At 49.4% G+C, this 24,468-nt stretch overlaps 1 protein-coding gene across 6 annotated transcripts in view; it reads right to left on the bottom strand.

Moving 5' to 3' along the window:
• The window catches only part of L1CAM (L1 cell adhesion molecule), a 109,221-nt gene extending 96,407 nt beyond the window's left edge, over positions 1-12,814 (bottom strand). For all 6 annotated transcript variants that reach the window (XM_053370375.1, XM_053370372.1, XM_053370376.1 and 3 more), the window contains exon 1: positions 12,716-12,814. In XM_053370375.1, the coding sequence (XP_053226350.1) occupies positions 12,716-12,804 (89 nt within the window). In that variant the 5' untranslated portion in view covers positions 12,805-12,814. The remainder of the gene's footprint in view (positions 1-12,715) is intronic.
• Between the last annotated feature and the right edge of the window lie 11,654 nt (positions 12,815-24,468).

Consider the following 24,468-nt stretch of genomic DNA (forward strand, 5'->3'; position numbering starts at 1 on the left):
GTCTCACGAGCACCTGCTCTTTATTTTTTGGCAGGTGTTGATTTGCAGGCACTGCCCAGGTGAGGCGCATGCCACGCATCCTGTGCGCAAAGAGCAGCCTCTTCCACTCCCTCGCTGCTGCCCTACAGGACAGTGCCACTCTGTGGTCTCCATAGCAACCATGGGCAAAGATAAGCTAATGAGCCTTAAGGACTCTGCCTACTAAACACACACAAAGGAGGGGAAGGCAAGGGAGGAGGAGGCAGGATCCATAACTGTCCGCAGGGAATTCAACCCAGGGGAATTGGCTTCTGCTCTAACCACTAAGCCCCAATCCTTTCCCAGAATCAGAAAACAGAGTCCCAGTTTCGTTTTTCTTCTCCCTGCCTCTCTCAGCAAAACACAGCAGATCTGGCCGTGGCCGTGGTCCCTGCGCAGGGAGATAAGGAAGGTCTGGTCGGCTGAGGGGTGAACAACCTCCATTTCTGCTCCTCCCTTGTCCTCATTTGCAAAAGAAAACATGCAAATCCCAACAAGGGAGAGGGATGAGGGGAAACATATTTATCGGGGAAAGGAGCAGTTCCAAGGTTGGGGGGGGGAGCCCCTTAAATCCTCTCTCTCTCTCTCCTTATATTTCCACCCTGAGAATTGCCCTGCTTCAGGTTCTATCGCAACCCTCCAGGCTCATCAGGAAGCCTAAAAAAATTAAAAGCCCACCCCTGAAACCCACAGATTATGATGGTGATGATTACATTTGCATAATTACATAATTACATTTGAGGCCAGAGGAACATGGCCCGGCTGTGAGGCGTGGAGGCCGCTCCCCGCAAGGCCCTTTCCACCTGGCCTAGGGGGCAGGACCCACACTCACCAGCTCCACTGAAGAGGCTCCTCATGAGGCCAGAGGAACATGCGTTGTCCGGCATCATGAACAGGGCATAAAGGAGGAGGGCCATTTAACAGAGAGCTGCAATAATATTATTAATCATTTATATACCATACTTAACATACAAGTGCAAGAAAGCAAACCTTGAGGCTGCCTGAGGGGGCTTTAGGAAGAAGTGGAGGAGGAGGAGGAGGTACCCCTCCATCAGAGAAGGACTCTCAGCAGGGCCAGACATGGGTGGAAAACTCTGCCATTGTACATGTTCTGGTGATTTTCCAGCAATGGAGAAAGGGGGAAACAGCGTGTGTCAGGGACGGGTGTGGATATGCCCCATCCAAAGTCCTCTTGTTTCCTCAATACACCCTTTGGAATGATGCCATTCTATGGGTGGCTCTGTAGATAATTCCCTCCCATTGGAGCAAAGAAGGAATAGATGACCCCTTTGCCTCTCCTCTGGCTGCAGGGACCTCTCCCTCCTTCCTCCATTAGTGACCTTTAGGACTGTGCTGTTGTTTAATTTTAAACTTGGAGCAATTTGTGGCTTCATTTTGCAGATGGAGAAGTGATGCTGGTAGATCCCTCTTGGTTTGTGGCGCCCCCTGCCCTGCCTATGCCCACCAGGTACTCTCAGTACAGGACAGCACCATGTCGACATAAGGCTGCCTTGGGTCAATTTTCCATTCTGTGGGTTTTGGTATTATTTCAGCATTTGGGGGTCATAGAGAATCCATCCTATCCATATGACATGCATTGTGGGATCCTGGGAGGCATAGATCCAATGATGATAGATAGATAGATGATAGATAGATAGTCTTCTTTACATCTGCTTATGGTTTAGAACTTATCCACAGACACATTTAACAATTGTGATGCGGCTGTATGAGAGCAGAAGATGCTGAAAGGGTTTCATAGGGTTACTAAGCTGCTTTGAATACTCAAGGCCATTCAGACTAGCTTTCAGGGCACCTGGAGTCTATTCTTAGCCCCAGAAAGAGAATGGAGTGAAGGGAGCTGGAGAGAGGCTGGAAGGCCAAACGCTCATAATTTCTGAGAAGTGTCTTGACAGGAATCCAGTAATTCTGGGGATGGTGGGAAGGGAAGTGGCCTTTGCGGGGGAAAGGGTGGCTTTCCCCCTTTTGTTTATAAAATGAGATTGCAAGATTCTAAATTAGCATTCAGTCTGGACTTAGGGGTGGAGCATTTGCACTTGCTGTCCTGTTTTGCAGCCTCTGTGCTGCTCGGTGGGTCTGAGAACCTGCCTGCCCCTATTATCCCAACTGTGTGCACATTATTTTAAAGAAACACAGCAAACTGCAAAAAATATCTTCTCCAGATCTTTATGCAAAGTATAGATGTTTCAGCATTTTGTAATCTTTCCCCCAATAACAACAACAACAACAAATGGCTAGAATCAGTGTATTTATGCGCAGCGACCCAAAAGAGCCGGCTGCCATGCTCAGTCATGGATAAGTCATGGATAAGAGGGCGGGTGAGCAAAGAATGGTGGCAGGACTTAATTTCTTGCCTTAATAGTTGTGCAGAAGAGTTCTGTGAGTCTTTCCTCGCTCAGCTCTGAGTGAGAAACTGCAGCTGCCAAAATCCCTTCTTCTACATAAGGATTAAAGGTACATGATCCCTACCTGCCGCTTTGCATCTCGCCATCCTAAAGGAAAGGTGGGGAACCTCAGGCTCAGGGCTCCCAGGGGCCCCTCCAGGTGCTTTTGACCCAGCCTGGATGGAGGCTGTGGGGTGTGCGTGTGTGCACATGCGTGTGCACACTAACCTCTGACTTTTGCAGGGCTGCAGTGTAGTCTACTGTACAAAGGCAAGAGTCACATTTGTTGCTCTGATCACTTTTTCGCCAATGGCCGTGGTCCAAGGGCACATTGACAGGTAGGGAACTGGGTCACATACAGGGTGGGAATAAACTAAAACTTTTAAGTGTGGTGTGTGTGCATGGGTGTACATGGGTGAACATGTACACACCAGTTACATGCACAAGAGCAACAGTTTGGCTTGGATTGCTGAGGGCAGATTCACATGTCCATATGATCACACATTACTCTGGCCCTGAAGACCCAAAGAGAGACATGAGACTTTTCTAGAAATCGAGCCTGTGCTTTGCAACTCATTTGCAAAACATTCTGGCTTGGTGTCATTGGGCTGCAGCCCAGCAGGAGTCTTGGACTGGGTCATTCCCATTGCTGGGAAAAGGATTTCATGTGGGCCTCCTCCTTCTTGGAACAGGCTGATTCATGCAGCTGGAAGAACTGGAGAGGCAGAGGCAGGGTTCTTCCCTGCGCCACCTCCGCGTTGCCCTGCTTTGCTGGTGCCCCACCATTCCTGCTGCCCCAGCCCAGCTCACCACACCCCCAATGATCCATCAATGCTATGGGTCCCACTAGCTCTGCTTGGGGCCTCAATCAAGTCCCCGATTGTAGCCATGATGCCCTGCGGATGGGTCAGGCTGAGGGCGAGGCAGCGGAAACTTGGGGGCAGCCGAGCCGTCCTGTTGACAACACACAGCAAGTGCACAACAAGGCGCTGATTGTTTGGGACCCGGATTCCAGAGGAGTGATGGCAGCTCAGGCTGCAGGATGACTGCAAGAGCCCCCAGAACAAGTCTGTTTCACAGAGTGCAAAGGCCTTCCTCTCTTGCCAGTCCAGCCGCATCTTGGCTCTGGGCCCACCAAGGTAGGAGGGGCTGCTCAGAGTGGCAAGGAAGAAACATGTGACACGGTAGAGGCTGTGTACACACTTTACCTTTTAAAGCATGTTTCAAGCATACAATTTCCCCACAAAGAATCCTGGGAAAGAATCCTTAGGCAAGAACCAGCTGCACAAATATAAGATGGGGGACACCTGGCTTGCCAGTAGTGAATGCGAAAAAGACCTAGGGGTCTTAGTAGACCACAAGCTGAACATGAGTCAACAGTGTGATGCAGCAATAAAAAAAGCTAATGCTATTCTAGGCTGCATCAACCCAAGTCTAGTATCCAGATCAAAGGAAATAATAGCCCTGCTCTATTCTGCCCTTGTCAGACCACACTTGGGGTACTGTGTCCAGTTCTGGGCATCACAATTTAAGAAGGATATCGACAAGCTATCCTTGTGGGACGCGGGTGGCGCTGTGGGTAAAAGCCTCAGCGCCTAGGGCTTGCCGATCGAAAGGTTGGCGGTTCGAATCCCCGCGGCGGGGTGCGCTCCCACTGCTCGGTCCCAGCGCCTGCCAACCTAGCAGTTCGAAAGCACCCCCGGGTGCAAGTAGATAAATAGGGACCGCTTACTGGCGGGAAGGTAAACGGCGTTTCCGTGTGCTGCCAGATGCAGCTTTGTCACGCTGGCCACGTGACCCGGAAAGTGTCTCCGGACAGCGCTGGCCCCCGGCCTCTTGAGTGAGATGGGCGCACAACCCCAGAGTCTGTCAAGACTGGCCCGTACGGGCAGGGGTACCTTTACCTTTACCTTTATCGACAAGCTGGAACATTTGCAGAGGAGAGAGACCGAAATGATAAAGTAAACAAAGCCTTATAAAGAACAGCTGAAGGAGCTGGGTATGTTTAGCCTGTAAAAGAGGAGAATGAGCGGAAATATGATAGCCATCTTCAGATATCAAAAGGGCTGTCACATGAAGGATGGAGCAAGCTTGTTGTTGCTGTTGCTGTTGTTATTGTTATTTCTCCTGCCGGGGAGGGCAGGACCCAAATCAATGGCTTCAAGTTACAAGAAAATAGATTCTGACTAAACAGGAAAAGCTATTTGACAGCGAAACGGACTCCAATGACAAGAGTTGGACTCTTCTTCCTTGGAGGTTTTAATGCAGAGGTTGGGTGGCCATCTGTCATGTATGATCTAGTTGAGATTCCTGCATGGCAAGGATTGGACTAGATGACCCTCGGGATCATAGCTGTCAACTTTTCCCTTTTCCTCCGAGGAATCCCATTCGGAATAAGGGAATTTCCCTTTAATAAAGGAAAATGTTGATAGCTATGCTCGGGATCCCTTCCAGCTCTACAATTCTACATTTCTATGAGTCTAAGTGTACTTTAAGGGTGCTGGGAATTGCAGTTCTGTGACGGGTAAACCACAGTTCACAGGATTCTGCTTGGGAGGGGGGAGCCGTGTGTTTTAACATGTGTGGTATGTACCCAGCCAGAAAACCTTTCAGGTTAAACACTTGCTCCTCTCAGCCTACTTGCATTCAATCTCACTCATTACACTCATTAACAACCCTAAATGGTTGTGACAGGTGATCTTCCCCCAGGTGAATTAACATCCAGTAGACAAGCAAAGGAGACCTCCTGCAAGGTGCCCTCTCCCCAGGACTCCGAAATAGCCTGTCTCCTTCAATGTAACAACCCCCACCCCAAAGAAGCAAGTGTGACGTAGTGCGTGGAATACCAGCAGCCCTGTTACCCATTGCAAGCTGAAAACAATGGACTTTTGCCCAACCAAGCCAAGAGATGAAACAAAAGCAAAGAGCAGGCAATAGCTTCTCAGATTGCAGCCTCCTTCCTTCGCTCCGTACAGATGCATGGCTCAGAAAGTCTCCATTTGCCATGAACGAGAAGGGAAAGAAAGAAACCTGAAAAGTGGGAGTGTGATGTCTCTGCCAAACCCAGACCCTGTCACTCCTCAGAGCAAGGGAAGGTGTGTTGTCATCGTCATCACACACATATGCAATTGCACTGCCTTCGTTCACTTTGGGAACGAAGGAAGATGCTTCAAAAGGCAACACAACTGACACTCCTAGTTGTGGAGGAGGGAGAAGGTGACAGAGGTGCCAAGAAGGTGGAGGCAGGCCTCCTGTGCCGTGTTAGAAATCAGCCAGGCACCAGGCGCATTTTGTGATTGGCAAAGGTCCAATTGAGGCCACCTGGAGATCTCGGGATGCCAGGCTGATGACGGGGGAAAGCAAAATGTCACTTAGGGAAGGATCTGAAATACTTTCCTTGAAGCTTGAATTTGTTTTATTATGGATTGTTTTATTTGACGTTTTAATGTGTTGTGAACTTCTTTGATATTTTTTCCCCTTTAAAATATAAAGCAGTATAGAAATGAAATTAATAATAAAAATAAATTCCACTGCAAAAAAGGCACCTAGACATTCCATTCTGGTGCCTGTAACCTACGCTTAAGGTGCCCTTTGACGATTAGATTATATATCTGAGTTTCTAACACTGGACCCAGAGTCCCATGCTCAGCTTCCCCCTCCCCAGCCCTGAATACTCCCTCCCTGCCCCTGCCCGCTTACTTTTTGTAACCCTTTGGGTGATATATGCTGGAAAGCAAAGCCAGGCTCCAACCACTGGCCATTTTTATTTGCCCAGAAACCTTGGAGCCCCACTGAGGCTCAGAGACATTTCTGGAGAAATTTTAGATGGTGGGCAATGCCCAGTGAGGCTTGCTAGCGCTCTCATCAAGGCACTTGGCTGTGAGGCCCCAGATTGTGGCCCCAAAGTCTGCACTTAACAGCTTCACTGAGGGCAAAATTGATATTTGAGTAGGACAGCAAGTAACCTGAGCTAACCCTGAGTCTCTGCCCCAGCTCCTCTGGAGGACTGGGGATTGCCACAAGGAGAGGCAGGATGTGGAGAGTGGTGTGCACACGTTACATTCAGTAAGAAATCTCAGGATAATTTGATTGAATGGCTTTCGCTCAGGGTCAGAAGCAGGTCGAAAACATGTTGGTGTCTCAACAGTTATTAATTCCAGATGGCACCAACACTAGACACCTCTGCTAATTAATATGGGGTGTAAAGTTCACTGGCATGAATGGAAGCTGCTAAGACTGTGGATCTTCTATATTTCACTGTTACCTCAGCCAGAGACCTTCCCAGTGCATTGTAGCCTATGGGTTGGATTTGTCCTGTATGATGTGGAAACCTCACTTTTTCTCAAGGCAGAGATCAGCCTTACAAATTAGACAAGAGCCTCACATACATTTTTACTAGCCCCTTGCCCCTACTATGTGAGTCACTTGGAGCTGGTGAGTAGCCTAGCCAGCTCTCTTTCAGTGATCTAAGCTTCCTTACTTCATCACCTTTATTGCAGCACTTAATTGCCGGAGGTGACCAAGCAACTGGCTATTTACAATGGTGGCAGGGTTTTCAGCTCTGTGTTTCCAGCTATCTTCTCTGAAGCCCCTTCAGTCTGCTTGTGGTTTGCTGGCAAGTCAGTGGTCCAGCCTTTGAGGAGAAAGGGCCCTTCCCACATCATCACACTACAGAGAGGACTGGGCACCCAGACACCTGGGGTCCGCCATCCTCTGGAAGCTGGAACAAAAGTCCACACTCCTCTAGCAAGGCCTTGTGGTGGTAAGTCAGAAGAAATTGGCTTGTTTGGAAACATCTCTTTTATATACAATATGAGCGAGGGACTTTGAGGAACAGCAGAGGGGGAAGAGACTGAGAACCCAGCTCTTTCCCCATCCCATCCTCTGAGTTTATTCCTGCAGGTGCTGAGTGGGGGCAGCAGGACACACAGAGAGAGACTCTAGGCAGGCAAATACAGCAATATGAAAAAGAGATGCAGGGAGATGAGTCATTGTGGGTCTGGTTACAGGGATGGATGTGCAGGTGCAGCCCTGGGTGGGGCAAGGGAACTGGGGGTACAGCGGCTGCACCAGGCGGTGGCAGCAGTTGTGGATGAAACCCCCAGGCCCTGAGGTAGCTGCAGGTGCCAAGAACCCCAGCCTCCTCCTTCCCTCTCCCTACCCCAAACAAAGCCCTAAAGTCTCCACTCTCAGTCTCCACTCCTGCTGCACCGAGAAGCAGAAGGCTGGGGACAAAGCAGGAGAGAGAGAGAGAATCCCAGGAACAAAGAGTGTTTCATGAAAAAGGCAGGAAAGAGAGACCATTGGGCTCTAATGTGGATGGCAGAGGTGAGAGAGCTGGGTGGCAAGAAGGAGAAGAGTGTGGGGCATTTGTCAAACCTGTGGGGAGGAGGGGGCAGATCAGTCAGCAGGGAGGGTTTTGGGTCAGATCCGAGGGCATCCGTGCAGCTGGGCAGAGCCGGCCTTGGTATTCCTCTCTATCCTGCCACCAGCTCTATTGACAAGGTGGATTGATGAGGAACATGCCAGACCATAATTCCTCGTTGCCTGGGCAACATGCCGCTATCCGTCCCTCTCCCCACCACGCAGCTCCTGCCTCAGACAGATTCCTCCTGTAAATCAATTGCCACCTGCTGCCCCTCTCCCCCTCCCCCCCCATCACCTCCTTGTCAGGGCGGTGGGGGGAGGCAGGCTGGGGGCATCCAGGGTTATCTTCCACAGCTCCAGGAAGGGGGATTTTTTAATCATTAAGGAAAGGTTGGGAATCAAGCTCCTGACCTAGGTAGGGCGCACACCCCCAGGGGATATTCTCCTGCAGAAGTCCCATGGAAGTGAATGGAAAGTGCTGCAGAAAACCATAGCCATGCTGTGAGGAGGACAGCGTTATTTATTAAACTGGACTTTGTTCATGGGAGAGGGATTGATCTGTACATATATCCTTGATGTGAGGAACTCCTGGGCTTTCCTTGGGTGGGCTGCTTTAGCATCAGGCTTTGGAGCCAGGAAAAGGAAAGGAAACTGGGGAATTAGATGGAGTTTGGGGCCTTAACCTACATAGATGCCCAGGATATTGTAAATAAGGGGTTTTTTTCCTTAACAGAAATTCAAGTCCAATTACTCAGATACCGGAATTATGTGCTTCAATGTTAATACTCCCTCTTGTTATTAGGCTGGTGAAAGTGATAATTAAATAGCATCTCTCCCTAATAAGGAGCCAGCCAGACAGCAAAACAATATCGCAAGCTGCCAAAAAGGGGCGGGGGGGGGGTTGGATGGCAAAATGTTTTCCCTCCCCATCTTCTGTCATAAAATCAAAATCAGATTTGTTCCAGCTGAGATTTGGGGTTATTGAACTTCCCAGGATACGATGCCTATTCATGCTGATCTGCTCAACATTTGGGGGATCTCAGGGCCCTCATCTTTCAGGGCAGAAAATGCCATTGATTTTCATTCATTTTCCTAACTACTCACTTGATTGCTGGAGGGATTTATGTCCGGTGTGTGTGTGTGTTTAATTGGCTGTAGTTGTGCTGTGTCTGGTAGAAATCCAAGGACTGGAGTGTTCACAAATGCTGTTTTCCAGCTCAGAGGATTTCTTGGTCAGCAGGTGTTCAGCCCAAAATATTAGACTTCTGCTGTGAATATTCTGGGTTGCATTTCCCAGTAAGAGATTTCTCCCTGGCAAGGGCATATTCCCATTTAAGCTCAGAAATTATTTCCCCCTTATTGGAATCGAAGGAGAATTCAAGGTGATTAAGAGGGAGAGGGGAGTCTTCCTGATCTCTGCTTTTTTGCTATATATAAAAGTTGATCAAATTGAGAGGGGAGAAACTTTAATGCCTTCCTCTCTCAGAAGCAGCCTTTGCCAACCTGGTGCCCCCCAGGTGGATGGGACTTCTAGTCCAAAGCAACTGGAAGACTTCAGCTTGGTGAAGGCTTCCTGGGATTTTGCTCCCCTAGATGGGGCAAGAGGAAGAGGATGTGTGCTTGGATTGGTCAGGTGTAGTTTTGCCGCCCCCGCCCCCCAAGATGCTGGTGATGGTGAACTGGCAATACCCTGTTCTATGAATGAGTGAGCAGTGCTTGCTTTCCTAAACAACAGCTTGCTTAGACAGTTGCACCTCCTAAATGCAATTTTTTTATTTACCTCTGTAAATAAATGTAAATGATTCGGTGCACATGTTCAAAACACTCAGTTTTTAAATTGTTGGTTTGTCATCATATTAATGGGTTCTGAAAACAGATTCTGGGGCTGAGCCCTGGTAGCTCTGCTCTGATTCCAATACCACAGTGGGCGCAGGGGTGCCTCCTTGAATAAAGTATTGGGGGGGAGGTAAGCCCCGCCTCACAGAACAGACCACAAGACAAAGCATGAGCACACCATTTGAATGGCAATGCCCATCAACTTGGGGGGAGGCTGGCCCCCTCAAATATTTTATTGGGGAGGGGAAAGGACCTTGGCCCCTAGGAGTTGGCTCGTATGGTGGGGGGGGGGCAGAAGAAGGAGCCAGATACAAGCTGAGCCTTTGCTTTTGTCCATGCACACACAACCTGCCATCAAGTCCACAGACACTTCATCAATCTCAGCAAGCCTGTGGCATGAAAAACACACACACACCATGTGTGTGTGTATGCAAAACTGCTATGATCTAAGCATAGGAAAACAAGCCCCACCCAGCCCAGGAAATACGGCCTGAAGTTAGCACCAAATCATCACACACGGGCACAGACCTGTGCAAACCACCAGCACCCAACTCTCTCTTCTGTGCAGCAGTTCACTTTTAAATAGAGAGGGGTCTGGGCTCATTTGAAGCCTCTGACCTGGCAGCCGGGGGGGGGGGTAAGGCAGATGCAGGCAGTGAGGTGTTCTCTTCATTTGATATTGCTCCAGGTGTCTTCACATCTGAAGGATGCCAGTCTCACCCTTCAGCTTTTAGGGCTGAGCCTGGGAGAGCAGTTGATCCCACTCAAACACTCCGTGCATGCAAAGCACAGCAGATTTTCACACACACACACCGATGTTTTGGGGCTGATGGGAGTTGCAGTTCAAAACATCTAGTAGGTGCCAGGTTGGCACAAGAACACATCCTGGAAATTCTTTACTTCTAGGAAACACCTCCACAAAGGCACCATGCAAGCACTGCAGGCCTGGGCTGTGCACATGCCACCACCCATCATATCTGCACAGCACAATATGAGAGGCACATACAACCGTTTTCGCCTTTACACACAACCTGTCTCTCCTCCACACACAACTGACTGCACACTTAGGTCTGCATAACGCACTCATCACACGCATACCAGCATTATGTTTCAATAGCCATGAATCCATCAACGGACTTACACCAAACCCTTTGAGAAGACCTAGAAACCCACCAATCATTCACATTCACACACACACACACACACACACACACACACGTTGTTACATTACCCTGTTGCACATGCCTGCAAAGCAGATTTTCACAGACATATAAACTGTCAAAAGATTGTGGACCTCAGGCTCATGTCCATCGCCAGCACTGCACCCCCCCAAGAGAGACACAGCAGCAACACCATATGCACAAAACCCCAAGTTCTCCCAACTGCCCCTCCCTATTCTGCACAACACAACACAGCCCCCCTCTCACACACACATACCCCATGTGATCAACATTCCTTCTCACCTGCAAAATTCTGTTATTCACATATAGCCAGCTCACACGCGCATTTCAAGCTCTGCATGTGCAACCCACAACCTGTACACACACACAACCAGTACCCATCTTCCAGTGCCATCTTCCAGCCCTTACTCGCAATGATTTCATTCCTGCCTCCCAGGGCTATTTACAAATTCTTCCAGAATAGCACAACCTTGCACAACGCCTCCAAAACAGAGCGATGCTCTGAGTAACTACTTCCCACACACAACAGTCTGATACCTCCTCTCAGACACATGCAAACTGTAGTTTTAAAGAGCTCCCATCTTGCCTTCCATGGATGCAGAAATAATTGAAAAAGATGTGTTGCCTGAAGCAGCAGTCCAAATGGTACCCTGCCTCCCACCAACAATTTAAATATATATATGATACATTAAATAATTAAGTACTTGCTGCTCTTTAATGGCCGCTACCCAAAACCTGCCGCCTGAGGAAGACCATCTCACACTGCGTAATGGTCATGCTGGTCCTCCACCGACACAGGAATGGTAGAGCCTTCTGTTTTAGGCCCAGATCCAGCTGCCACACCCTTTCGATACTCTCCCTCCCTCTCCCCCTCCAACCATAATTCAACATCTTCGCCCACAAGCTGCCCGCGATTCCCACAGCATCCTTGCCAGCACACAATGCTTCCCCTTCTCACACACCGAGGTCCACAGCGTGCCCTTTCCCCCACATACAGGCACATGCTCCAGCCTCCTTAGCGCAGATGTACACAGGAGAGACTCATCACCACACACCATTCTGCTATCCTTCCTCCCTACCCACACACCCAGCTCCCTCCCTCTCTCTCACACACACACACCGTCTTGGCACAACCCTTCTAGCGCACACAACTCATTCTGAAGACAACCTTGCCTCGGCTTCCACTCCTGGAATACTCCCCTTCCTCACGCAAGCCCTCATCCTGGCATACAATGGTGCACACATCTGTTTCCCTGACACATCCCCATCCTTGGCACATATTCTCACACTCAAGGGGCCCTGCTCCCTCCCTCCCTCCCGCCTCTTCTCTCACACACCCCTAATTGCTGCCCCCCAAAAGACCCCCATACATCTTCGTCTGAGAGGAAAGAGCTAAAGATGGCTTGCACCTAGAGTTTTTGGCCCCCCCGGCCCCCGCCATCTTCTCCAGCACATCTCTTGGCCCTTACATTCCCATGCACCCTCCCCGCAAGAGGGGTCCCTTTCCCTGCACCCGGAGGGTCTCCCCTTCTCGGCCCCTTCTTCCTCGATTCCCTCCCCTGGATCCTAGCCCCACGGACACACACTCAGCCAGCCCTGAGCCCTGACCCACAGCCACCACCACACGCCCCGCAACTTCTCCTAGAGACAGATGCGCATCGAGGGCGGGGAGGGGGCGGGCGGGCTGCACCAGCCTATTTCTTCTAACCGGGTTGTGCGTGTTCCACTAAGGAACCCCTCAGGTCTCCTTTATACCCCAAATTTAGAAGAGCCCCCCCCCGCCTCCAGATCCTGACAAAGGCGGGAGGAGGGACAGCCCTCCCAGCGAGGGGACCCATCCTCTCCCCCAACCCCGAGGCTCCTGCCGAGGCCGGGGAGGGGGTCCCCGCGGCAGCCCCCCCTGCCTCCTACCTGAGCCGCGCCCGTCCCTCCGCTCGCCCCGCAGCCGCCGCCTCGCCGACTCCTGCTGCTCCTGCTGCAGAGCCCGATCGATGTGACATAATCGGCGGCGGCGGCGGCGGCGAGAGTCCCCTCCCTCCCCGCCCCGCCCTGCCCCCTCCCTCCGCCCTCCTCCCCTCCTTCCCGGGCTCTGGTTGGGCCCCAAAGCTGGACGGGGAGGGGGGGATAAGGTAGGCATCGGCTGGGGCGGGGGGGGGGAGAGAGAAGGGAGTGCCCCCCTCCACTCCCCGGCCCTGCGCTAAGGAGAGTTGGGGTGGGGCGGACTGGTGGGGGGAGAATGAGCGCAGCCTCTCCTTCTCCACTTTTCTTCCTCCGCTTGGACGGGAGGAGGGGGTGCCCCAGCGGGTGGGTTGCACTTCAAGGGTCTGCCGCCGGACGCCTGGGTCCCTCCCGACCCCGCCTCCGAGCCTGGGGGGGAGGAAAACGGGCCGCAGCAGGGATGCCAGCAACAGCATCCAAAAATCTTTGGCTTTCTGCTCGCATCTTGGAGGAGGAGACGATGCAGCGACGAAGTAGTAGGGTGGGATACGCACAGAGAGACATGTTTAAAATTGATATATATATATAAATGTAGCCAAGACCTTCTTCTTAGCTGGGCTCCTGGGAGGGGGAAGGAATTTAGGAGCCTCCAAAGGGGATTTGGAAGAGCTATTTGAAGGTCACAAGCCCCACATCTTCCGGTCTCTCACTCCCCCCCCCGCTCCCCGCCCTCATACACACACTTTTAGAGGGTTCCCTTTTGGTACCACCTTTGTGTACGTGTGAGAGTTGACAAAAGCAAAACGTTTCTTAATAAACGTCCAAAAGACTCAGAAATGAGGAGTTTCGAAGGGAGAGCTTTCGGCAAATCTTGATAGCGGGGTGTCTTGATTAAGAAGGTGCCAAGGGAGATATGGGTTAAAGGGGTACAAGTTGGCATAAAGGAGCCCTGGCTTCCCTGGAGGAACCACAACCGACCCAGATTCGAGGGGTGCCGGGTGCTGTGATTTCAGAGCCAAAAAGGGTCTGGCCTTTCTCTGGCTGCCAAAGTGGCCGGCGCGCCGAATGGCTGTGGCGGAACGCAGCCAAAGGACGGAGCCGCGCCACCTTCCTCCCCTTCCTCATGCCAGCTTGGCTCCTCTGTATCTGATAGGCCAGGGAGCAGGCAGAGAAATGGATCCTGGCGCCTGTAGGCATTCGATGTGCAACGCGGCGTGGTGAAGGATGGAGGAGCCATGAGAGGAGGAGGAAGACGAAGCAGAAAAAGCAAGCGCCTGGAGCTCGCCAGCAACAGAGATGAGGAAAGCATAGGATGAGGAGGAGCAGCTACAGGTGGCGCCAGGGCACTCCAGCACCTGCTACACCTGGGATCGGAAACCAAGAGAGATGAACAGGAGACGCAGGAGACTCCGGGGCTGGCCACAGGGTTTGGGTGAGGCGCTCTGAGCAGCGGGGCCGAAGGGCTTCTCCCCAGGGCAGGAGCTTTCGCAGGGCAAGCAAATGAACTGTGAAGATCCACAGCACAGCAGGAGGCTTGCAGGGCAGGTGGGCGCAGGATGGCTCACCCCAGAGGAATGTGGTGGCATCTTTGTTCTGTCCACACCTGAGGAATCATAGACCAAAACAGGGGTGGGGAAAGCTCTGGCCCTCCCGGCCTGGTTGGGCTACAGCACCCAGGCAGCATGGCCAATAGTCAGCGGGGGGTGGGAGTGGCAGCCTGGCAACATCTGGAAGGGCGCTGGCTCCTCAGCACACACACATCCCCGCTGGTTGGTTGGTTCTTGCATCAAATTCCAGGCAGCTGTTTCAGATCTAGGAGTGGCTCAAGACCCTTTTCCTCCCACAAGTGGCTACATGCACAGCATGAGCCAAAACTCTGGGCCAAACATAGAATCAGAGCATTTCAGAGCTCAAAGGAGCCTTAGAAGCCATCTAGTCCAACCCCTTTTCTTAGGGCTTCCTTTTACAGACAATTGGTCCACAGCTGACGCAGGGGTGAGGAACGTCTTCCAGCACATTGTACAAAGGGAACATTTGCATGTGTTGCTCCACCCATTTTTGGTTCACCTAGCAGTTCAAAAGCACAAAAAGTGCAAGTAGATAAATAGGTACTGCTCCGGCGGGAAGGTAAACAGTGCTCTGATTCGCCAGAAGCGGCTTAGTTGTGCTGGCCACATGACCTGGAAGCTGCCAATAAACCAAGATGAGCGCTGCAACCCCAGAGTTGGCCATGACTGGACTAACGGTCAGGGGTCCCTTTACCTTTAAAGTTCTATTAATATAACAAATCCACTTAAAAAAATAAATAAGTGAACTTTTTGTGGTGAGGAAAGCAGCTGGGAAATGCGCTGAAAAGTGTGGGATGAACAAATGGTGAATGGGAAAGATGTATAAACATCCCAGAAAGAAACCAGGATGAATGCTTCTCATGTAGCCTCCCCACAAACAAATCAGAATGGATGTTCAACAAAGTCCAGACATTTTGCAGATAAACCAGACCATCTGGTTTAGGTTAGGTGCCCTAAATGTGGACAAGACTGCAACCGTATTCTTTAATCTAATTCTAGTCCTACCCCAAGTATAAACTGTTTGTCTGTATTCCTCCTAAATCCATCAAAGTTGGCTTCAAAGAAACACACACTTCCCCAGTCTTATCCCTGAAAATAGAACTGAAATTTAATTTTCTAAAAAAAAAAATTATCCTAAGATTTCTCCTCTGTGAATGTTGTTGAGTAACCAGCTGAAATACTCTAAAGTCTTTGTTTATTTGATTTCGCATTTTGACATTTAATTGTATTGGATTTCCATATTCGACAGCTGACATGTAAATGGTATATTATATTCAAAAGTGGACAGAATTTTTATGTTTTGTCGCATGATGCAGCATGAACACTTTGATGCTACTATCATATAATTTTGCAAAAATACCCACAATCTATTACACAATGGTCTGAGGACCTCGTGAACATATTTCAGGTTAGTTTTGTGTGGATACCTATCTGGACATTTGGGGGGGCTTACATATATATTTAACTTAAGATGCATGTACTGTGTGGTTATTGTATTCAGATTGTGACCTGTCAGCTTTTTTTGTTACTCTTTAGTATTATTTATATACTATTTTTAAAATTTAAAAAATAAATTTACTTTCTTCCCTCTTTTTTCTTTGTTAAATCTGCAACTAAATTTTTTTTAAAAAAAATCTTGCAAAATAGTACGGGACCTGGCTTCATCCCCACAAATGGTAGAAACTAAAATGGAGGCAAAATCTGGGGTGCTGCTGGTTCATATTTTAAAAAACCCCAGCATGTAATTTGCGTACTCTGCAGGACCATTGCAGATTCTGGACTGGGACTCCTTTGACAGACTTCTTGGTTTCCTAATGCCCTGGGAATCTGCCTGTTTTCTCCAAGACGTCTCTATAGCTGACACGAAAGAGATGGTCACATGGCTTTGGTTCACCACTCAGTTTCAAAGGGCTTATTGTAATAAAGAAGTTTTGGAAACAACTCAGATCAGCAACCGTTTGCATGGGAGCAGTTTGCGACGCTGCGATTTTACAAGAGGCACAGACATCCGCACCATACATTGAATGCCCATTTAGATCACATAGCTTCACCACAAGAATCCCGGGAACTGAACTTCGTTAAGGGTGCTGGGAACTGTAGCTCTGTAAGGGTAAACTACAATTCCCAGGAGCCTTTTGCAGGAAGCCCTGACTGTTGAAGTGATATAAATGTGCTTTAAATGTACGGTGTGGATGTGATCTACAGGGCTAAGGGGCAAAAATTCACTGGGGCACCTTCCTGCACCAGCCCTGTTGAACAGCATGACCACTGCTTTCTCTTCCCTCCCTCTGTTTCTGCTCCTCTGCTTTTAATAGTAGCCACCAGGCACACAAAAAGACAGCTAGTTAAGCTTTTTGGGGTGGGATTATGAAGCTAACGTGATGGAGGAAGCTTTCCTTTGACAACCCTAAAAGGCCAAACATACCGTACATCTTCCATTTCCATTCCACTCTAATCTTTACTTAAACTGTCTTTCATAGTGCCTAATCAATAAAGAAATCAAAATTACCAAGTAAAAGAAAAGGAAGAGGCCCTGATGGACCACTGACTTTCTCTCCAGAAACTGGCTGGTTTTGGTTTGTCACTTCCTCAGCTTTAGCATCATAAGAAAGTTCCCAGTGAGTCAGAATGCTCAAGGAAGCAGGCAGAGACAGCTTTCAGATATTGGGTGCTATTAAGTGTGGCAGCGTGGTGGAAGGCAGAGATCCAAGGGGCACAATCCCCAAGGCAGTTTTTCTTGCCTGAGTTCCACTGAAACTAACAAACCCTCGCTAGTGGACTGAGACATACTGACGAGGGGAATTTGAAATGCAATTTTGGTCTTCTGACTCAAATGGGGTGGCCCCTGAAACAAACCATTAAGTGGGATCTGGGCCTCTGCCAGAGTTTCCTCCCCTCCCTGGTCCTTTGGGGGCAGATCCACATAGACTATACATTTAAGCACAGTCAACATACATGGTTCTCTTCCAAAGAATCCTGAAGTTTATGGAGTGTGCCGGGAACTGTGTCTCTGTGAAGGGAAAACCAACTCCTCCCATACTTGTACCATCTCTCATGGATGCTTCAGTTGAGATTCCTGCATTGCAGGGGTTTGGAAGATGGCTCAAGGGGTCCCTTCCAACTCTATAATTCTAAGATTCGAAGATATTCTGTAGTAAACAGACCTGTAGTTGCCAGCCAGCAAATGTGGGAAGGGGACAGAAAAGAGGAACAAGGAAGAAATGAATGGGAGAAGCAAGCCATGTTGATGAGGACCTTGTAACAGCCTCTTAATTAGTAGTTTTAAAGAAAGCGTGTGAATCTCTGGGTTGCAACTGAAAGTCCTGGCCTGGGTCTAAAAGCAGGCATTGCCTCTGCACTGGAAGTGGCACCCTTACCCTTCTGACAGAGAGGAGTAAAGTATTTTGCTGAAAAACAGCAGCCAGTTGTCTAGGTGTGCCTGCATGTGGGTGCAGTCAGTGAAACACACGTAAATCAGGATTTGAACAGGAAACCTTCCTTTACTGAAACTAAAGAAAAGAAGGCTCATATAAACTACTGTACAATTTCGCCACAGGAATTCTAAAATGGATGGGGTTTTCAGTTCATAGAGTCCTTTCTACATGTCAGTACATTCAATGTGAGTCATTGATGTCATAGCCAATCGAGAATTATCAATATATTTTTTTACGTATTTCCCCCCTTGTTCCATTGCATGCCCAGCTTCTGTGCTGATTTCAAGGCTCCTTTAAACCAAAGCTTCCTTTTGCATCCAGAAAAGGGAGCTTGTGTTTAATTTTGACTTACTGGAACCAAGAACAAGAACCAGGAGGAGGAGAAGAAGAAGAAGAGGAGGAGGAGGAGGAGGAGGAGGAGGAGGAGGAGGAGGAGGAGGAGGAGAGGAGGAGGAGGAGGAGAAGGAGGAGGAGGAGGAAGAGGAAAAGGAGGAGGAGGAGGAGAAGAAGAGGAGGAGGAGGAGGAGGAAGCGAAGAAGAAGAGGAGGAGGAGGAGGAGAAGAGGAGGAGGAGGAGAAGGAGGAGGAGGAGGAAGAGGAAAAGGAGGAGGAGGCGAAGAAGAAGAGGAGGAGGAGGAGGCGAAGAAGAAGAAGAAGAAGAAGAAGAAGAAGAGGAGGAGGAGGAGGAGAGGAGGAGGAGGAAGAAGAGGAGGAAGAGGAAGAGGAAGAGGAAGAGGAAGAGGAGGAGGAGGAGGAGAAGAAGAAGAAGAAGAAGAAGAAGAAGAGGAGGAGGAGGAGGAGGAGGAGGAGAAGAAGAAGAAGAAGAAGAAGAAGAAGAAGAAGAAGAGGAGGAGGAGGAGAGGAGGAGGAGGAAGAAGAAGAAGAAGAAGAAGAGGAGGAGGAGGAGGAGGAGGAGGAGGAGGAGGAGGAAGAGGAGAAGAAGAAGAAGAAGAAGAGGAAGAGGAGGAGGAGGAGAAGAGGAGGAGGAGGAGGAGGAAGAAGAGGAGGAAGAGGAAGAGGAGGAGGAGGAGGAGAAGAAGAAGAAGAGGAGGAGGAGGAGGAGGAGGAGGAGGAGGAGAAGAAGAAGAAGAAGAAGAAGAAGAAGAAGAAGAAGAAGAGGAGGAGGAGGAGGAGGAGGAGGAGGAGGAGGAGGAGGAAGAGGAGGAGAAGAAGAAGAAGAAGAAGAAGAAGAAGAAGAAGAAGAAGAAGAGGAGGAGGAGGAGGAGGAGGAGGAGGAGGAGGAGGAGGAGGAGGAGGAGGAAAATTTAAAGTCACAATATTGGTACTGAAACTAATCATGTGAGGGGAGGTTTGGGAAGGGGGTGTGCAAACACACTCAGAGTACTCCCAGACCAGCAAACCATGACTTAACACAAGGCAGGGGCTGCCTGTACCGCTTAGTGCCAAAACAGGTTTCTAAGCAGCTTACCTTATACTGAGCTAAAAGCAGCTAAAGGCAAGCAAGGCAGTATAAAACGCTGGCCCCCCTCCCCACTTGAAACAAATCATCATCATCATATTGAGAAGATCCATAAGAAAAACACTTGTGCCAAGAAGAATTATTGTGGAAATAAGAAATATTTAGGCATGGACATAGCCAGGATTTTTGTTAGGGGTCCAGAACCCCCCCTGCCCCACCTTGGCTACTCCCATGTATTTAGGCATGTGCTAAATTTTGTCCCTGCTCTGGGCACCATCTCACCAAAGTCTGCCCCTGGTCCTGGGTACTCAGTAGGGGGCAATCATAGCCGCCCAGTTGTAGTGGCACAAGGATGAGGCACTGAAGTGATAGCATGTGCCAGGAGAGAGATGGCTGGGAGTAGCTGGAGGGGAAGAGGGGGTGCTTCACACTGGGAGACGAGGACACATGATGCAGCTGGTGCCACTTGCTCGTCTCTGAGCATCTTCATCAGTGAACAGGAGCAGCTGACAGCTCCATGAGCAGCCTGCATAGTGCTCCCCACCCCCTTCCGCTGCCTGTGTGGTGAAGGGCAGGTGAAGAACAGATCTCAGCTGTAGGTAGAAAAGGGAAGACAGAGCGACCCAACCTCCTTCCTTCTTCACTCCCAGCCCTGTGCTGATCCCAGATCCCTGAGGCTAGAAGCAGAACTTTTTTATATAAAAAGGCGGATTTTCACTGGTGGGGAAGGAACTCAAAAGAGCACTTAAAAATAACGATAAAGGGGTTTTTTAAATCTTCATTTTAGGACACATTTATTTCTAAAGAAGAAAAATCATGAAACAGGCATTTTAATAGCAAATAATTGGAATTTAAAGAAACTTGGCATTGAACTTTAAATGGAAAATGTCCAGAATTCCAAAATATTTTTGTAAAAATATCCCACTCAGCATAAATCTCTGAAACAGGCTGACGTCTTCTGTCTTTGGCTGAAAGAAAGAGGACAATAACAAATCAGAGACCATAATGGGCTGTATCTGTCCCATTCAGAACTATATTTAGCCATGTGCTACCTGTCCGTCTTGTCATTCTTGTTTGTGTGTTCACTATAAGATGATGCAGTGTGCCTTGAGTGTGGTGAGAGAGTTGCAACTGTGACCAGAAGTTTTTGTGCCAGAATTTATGAGCAACATCTGGTGAAGATGCCCAGACATTGAATATCCTCAGTCACACCTGTGCTGAAGATGAGACACTCCAGAAATTACTTGCCACTGTAAAGCGATGCATGATGGGGCAAAAAATCTTAATTTATATATATGCTCATAGAGCAGTGACTGACCAGGAATGACACCTTGGAATCACAGTTGATATTGACCAAGATATTAACCCAGAGTGAACTAGCTTTGAAAGAAGCAAATTCCATCCTAGGCATCATAAGGAAAGGAACTGAAAATAAAACTGTCTGCATGACTGGTGTGTTTTTAAAAGGTCGGTGTGCTTTTCAGATATTTGCACTGTGACAGCCTTTGATTCCTATCGTATATTTGTGCAGCTGGTTCTTGCCACCTATGTGTAGAACTTAACATTTGTCTCTGCTGAAATGCATTTTGTTGGTTTGGGCCTATTTCTCAAATCTGTTAAGGTCCTCTTAAATCCTGATTCTGTCTTCTGCAGCCTTAGCTACCCCTCCCAGTTTGGTGTCATCTGCAAATTAGATGAGCACCCCCTCAATAGATTCTTCATCCAAGTCATTTATAAAGATGATGAACAACAACGGGCCCAGGACAGAATCTATAGCATCCCACCTGTTCCTTGTCCCCACATATCACAATATTCCATGATGGGAGGACTGTCTCCTTTGAGAACAACAATCATTTTCTCCAACCAAGGCTCTTGGCCTTGCACAACCCTCATGTTTGCCGACCCCAGACAACAGGTACAAATAAGGGACTGGGAAGGTGTGAAGCTCTGGGCCAACACCAATGATAGCACCCACACACCCTCCAGGAAAAGTGTCCTCCATGAGATGTTGCCTCTAGTCCAAGGATTTCTCTAGAGACCTGCTGTTGCCTGTACCTTTATAAGCATGGGTCTGGGAGTTGTTCCAAGTCACCTCCAAGGTAGAGAGAATCTGCCACTTCCCTTGGCTGCTCCCATGGATGTGAAGAATCATTCCATCCCCAGAGCCTCTCCGCCAGCCTCTCCCCCTCCATTAGAACTTCTCCACCTTACCTGGAACGACTGACCAAATGGAGAAGGAGGACACACACAGGATGTCCTTAACCACTTGAATTGAGCGGGGAAGGAAGTTCCACAGAGGCACAGCCACCCCCACCCCCACCCCCACCCACCTACCATCTGCTGCAGCTCCCCATTTGTTGTATTTTGTTGGTTATAAGCCCAGCAGAAGAGCAGGGAGATGGGAAGAGTTTGAAGAAATACGAAGAAAGATATGCTGAGTGTGACTGGATGAACAAAGATCTCCTTGAGAATCAGTGGAATCTATTTCTTGTGGGTAAAGGGGGAGACATAAGACCATTCCACCCAACTCTCTTTTAGGTTTTGTCTACCATCCTGGGGTTGCCTTGTTTTCATACAGTGCTTGCTCCTGTGCCTCTAGCTTCAAGCCAGTCATGCAGGGGAAGGTTGCCCCCCCGCCAGCATGATGCAGATTTGGGCAAAAACTCTCCACCTGCTACAAGGCAGTCCTGTTTAGGGAAGTTTTTAAACGTTTAATGTTTTATTATGTTTTCATATATGTTGGAAGCCACCCAGAGTAGCTGGGGCCACCCAGACAGAAGGGTGGGGTGTTGTTGTTGTTGTTGTTGTTGTTATGGAATAAAGGTAAAGGGACCCCTGACCATTAGGTCCAGTCGTGGCCAACTCTGGGGTTGCGGTGCTCATCTCGCTTTATTGGCCGAGGGAGCCGGCGTACAGCTTCCGGGTCATGTGGTCAGCATGACTAAGCTGCTTCTGGCGAACCAGAGCAGCGCATGGAAACGCCGTTTACCTTCCCACCGGAGTGGTACCTATTTATCTACTTGCACTTGCTGTGCTTTCAAACTGCTAGGTTGGCAGAAGCAGGGACCGAGCAACAGGTGCTCACCCCGTCGCGGGGATTTGAACCACTGACCTTCTGATCGGCAAGTCCTAGGCTCTGTGGTTTAACCCATAGTGCCACCTATTATGGAATAGAATGTCCCTATTTTCATCGAAGAAATGTTGCAGAGTATGATACATTTCCCTGTGAGAAGCAGCCATAGAAATAGGAGCTGTATAAAAAGGTGCCCCCTTCTTCAGAGACCCCTTTGCCTACCTCGTCTGGTGGCCTTTTCTCTGTTGCCATCTGTTGCCATCTTTTCCTCCAGACCACACAGCCTTGTCTTCACCACCCGCCACCTTCCTGGCCCTGCATCCTTGACAGCTACAGGCATTAATTCTCTTTTGTCCCCACCACACGCTGAGAGTGGGTGTGATTTTGCACATTCACGACTGATTTCACCGCTCTAGAGTCACTGGCTTGTGAAAGGCAAGGGGACAGAGAAGGAGCCACCTCACCCCCCTCTGCCCACCCCAACGCACCCCATCCCCCCGTTCACCCCACCCATTCACACACTCTGACACACCCAACCACTTCTCCTTCCCTAAGAGGCTGGACATGTGCCCAGGGATGCCCTGAGGGAGGTTAGAGGATCTCAAAATATGGGGAGTATCTCAGACCCAGAGCAGAAGTGGTGCTGGGGGGGGGAGCGGGAAGGATGCAGTCTGAATAATTCATCCGTCCTCCCCAGGCACTGCCTGGCAAAGTGTGTCTAAGCAATGGCAAGCCCACTGCTCAGAGCCACTTAGCCAGCCAGCCGCAGGCTAATGCACTCACAATCTGTTTGGCCAGCTTGATAGCTCTGGGGATGAGGGAGGGGTGCTGGGACAGGGGACTTCCGTTCCCAGCAGGTCAATGGCTTCACTTTGGCCAACTGTACAGAGGCACATTTGCCCACTTTCTGCCCTCTGCCCTTGCGCCTGTGCCCAACGGCAGCCCAAAGGGGAGGCATTTTGCTAGCCCACAGGCATTTAGCCAGTGCAGCTTTCCCAGACAAGGAAGCAAAATGTGACAAAAGCTTCACTTGCTAAACACCTGCATGGAAGGCACAGGGGCAGCATTTGGAAAGTGGTTGCTGTAATCAGGGGTGGGATCTGGAGTCTCTGCCATCATACATGCTCAAAGGACAGCCTTGAGAAAAGGACCAGGAAGCGGGGTGCTCACAGAATCAGGGCCAGGAAATAGACCAGGAAATAAGTTGTGAATTGCAGGTAAACAGTGCAGGCATTAGGAGGATCATATCTAGAGAAGAGGTGGGCATGTAAGAAGAGCCTTGCTGGAATATATCCATCTTGTTGAGCATGTGAAGCCAGCCCTACCAGAAGGCAGGCTGAGGGAGCTACCTCAGGGGGAAGGTGGAGAACAGTGCCAAGGTGTTAGAAGACAGGGCTGTGTGGCAGCAGTCTACCTTAGTGGGCAGAAATCAGGCTGTGATGTGCCTCATTAGTGAGCCTGTGGCCACCAGTTGTGGTGGAAGACACTGCCCCTTTGCTAGTGCAGAAGTTGAATGACAGTCCTGTGAACTTCTGTTTACAGAAAAATTAGTCCCCATTTTGCCCCACAAGTCCATTTCGACTAAGGCCTACGCCTGGTGTCCCTGCCTATTGACTTTCAGGAAGAATTTGAAAACATTCCTGTGTACCCAGGCATTTGATGGCTGGTTCCTGGCAACCCTGGATGAGGGAAAGTTTGAATGTTTGAACTGTAGCTTGTTTTAGACTATTTTAACTGTTTTTAGAGTGTTTAAATCATAATAAAAAAGTTTTGTTATGGATGTGTTTGTCACCATGGGCTCTTTGGGAGGAAAGGTGGGGTATAAATTAAATCATCATCAACAATTATAAATGTCATCAGAAATGGGAATAGCCAGGATTTTTGTTTGGGGAAGGACAGGCTTTTGTTAGGGGGAGCAGAACCTCACTTTTGTATTGATTTTTATTTATTTTCATTGATTTAGGGTGGGCAGCTCCTCCCCCCAGGCTACGCCCATGTCATCAGATGTGGGGCAAAAGCCTTGGCTCAGCCAAAAAGGGATTTGCAGGCCCTGCCAGCCACCTGATCCATGGTGCCTGCAAAGCCTTCTGCAAAATGCTGGGCAGGAGAGCACTTGGCAAGCCACTTGCTGTCAGTCTTCAGAAGCCCTTTTCAAAGTGCTCTCCTTTTCCTTTGCCTCAGGCATCACAATGTCTTGCTGGCATCTTCCTCTTCCAACAGAAAGGAGGCAGC

This window comes from Podarcis raffonei, chromosome 17 (genome assembly GCF_027172205.1).
Source record: "Podarcis raffonei isolate rPodRaf1 chromosome 17, rPodRaf1.pri, whole genome shotgun sequence".
NCBI lineage: Eukaryota > Metazoa > Chordata > Lepidosauria > Squamata > Lacertidae > Podarcis > Podarcis raffonei.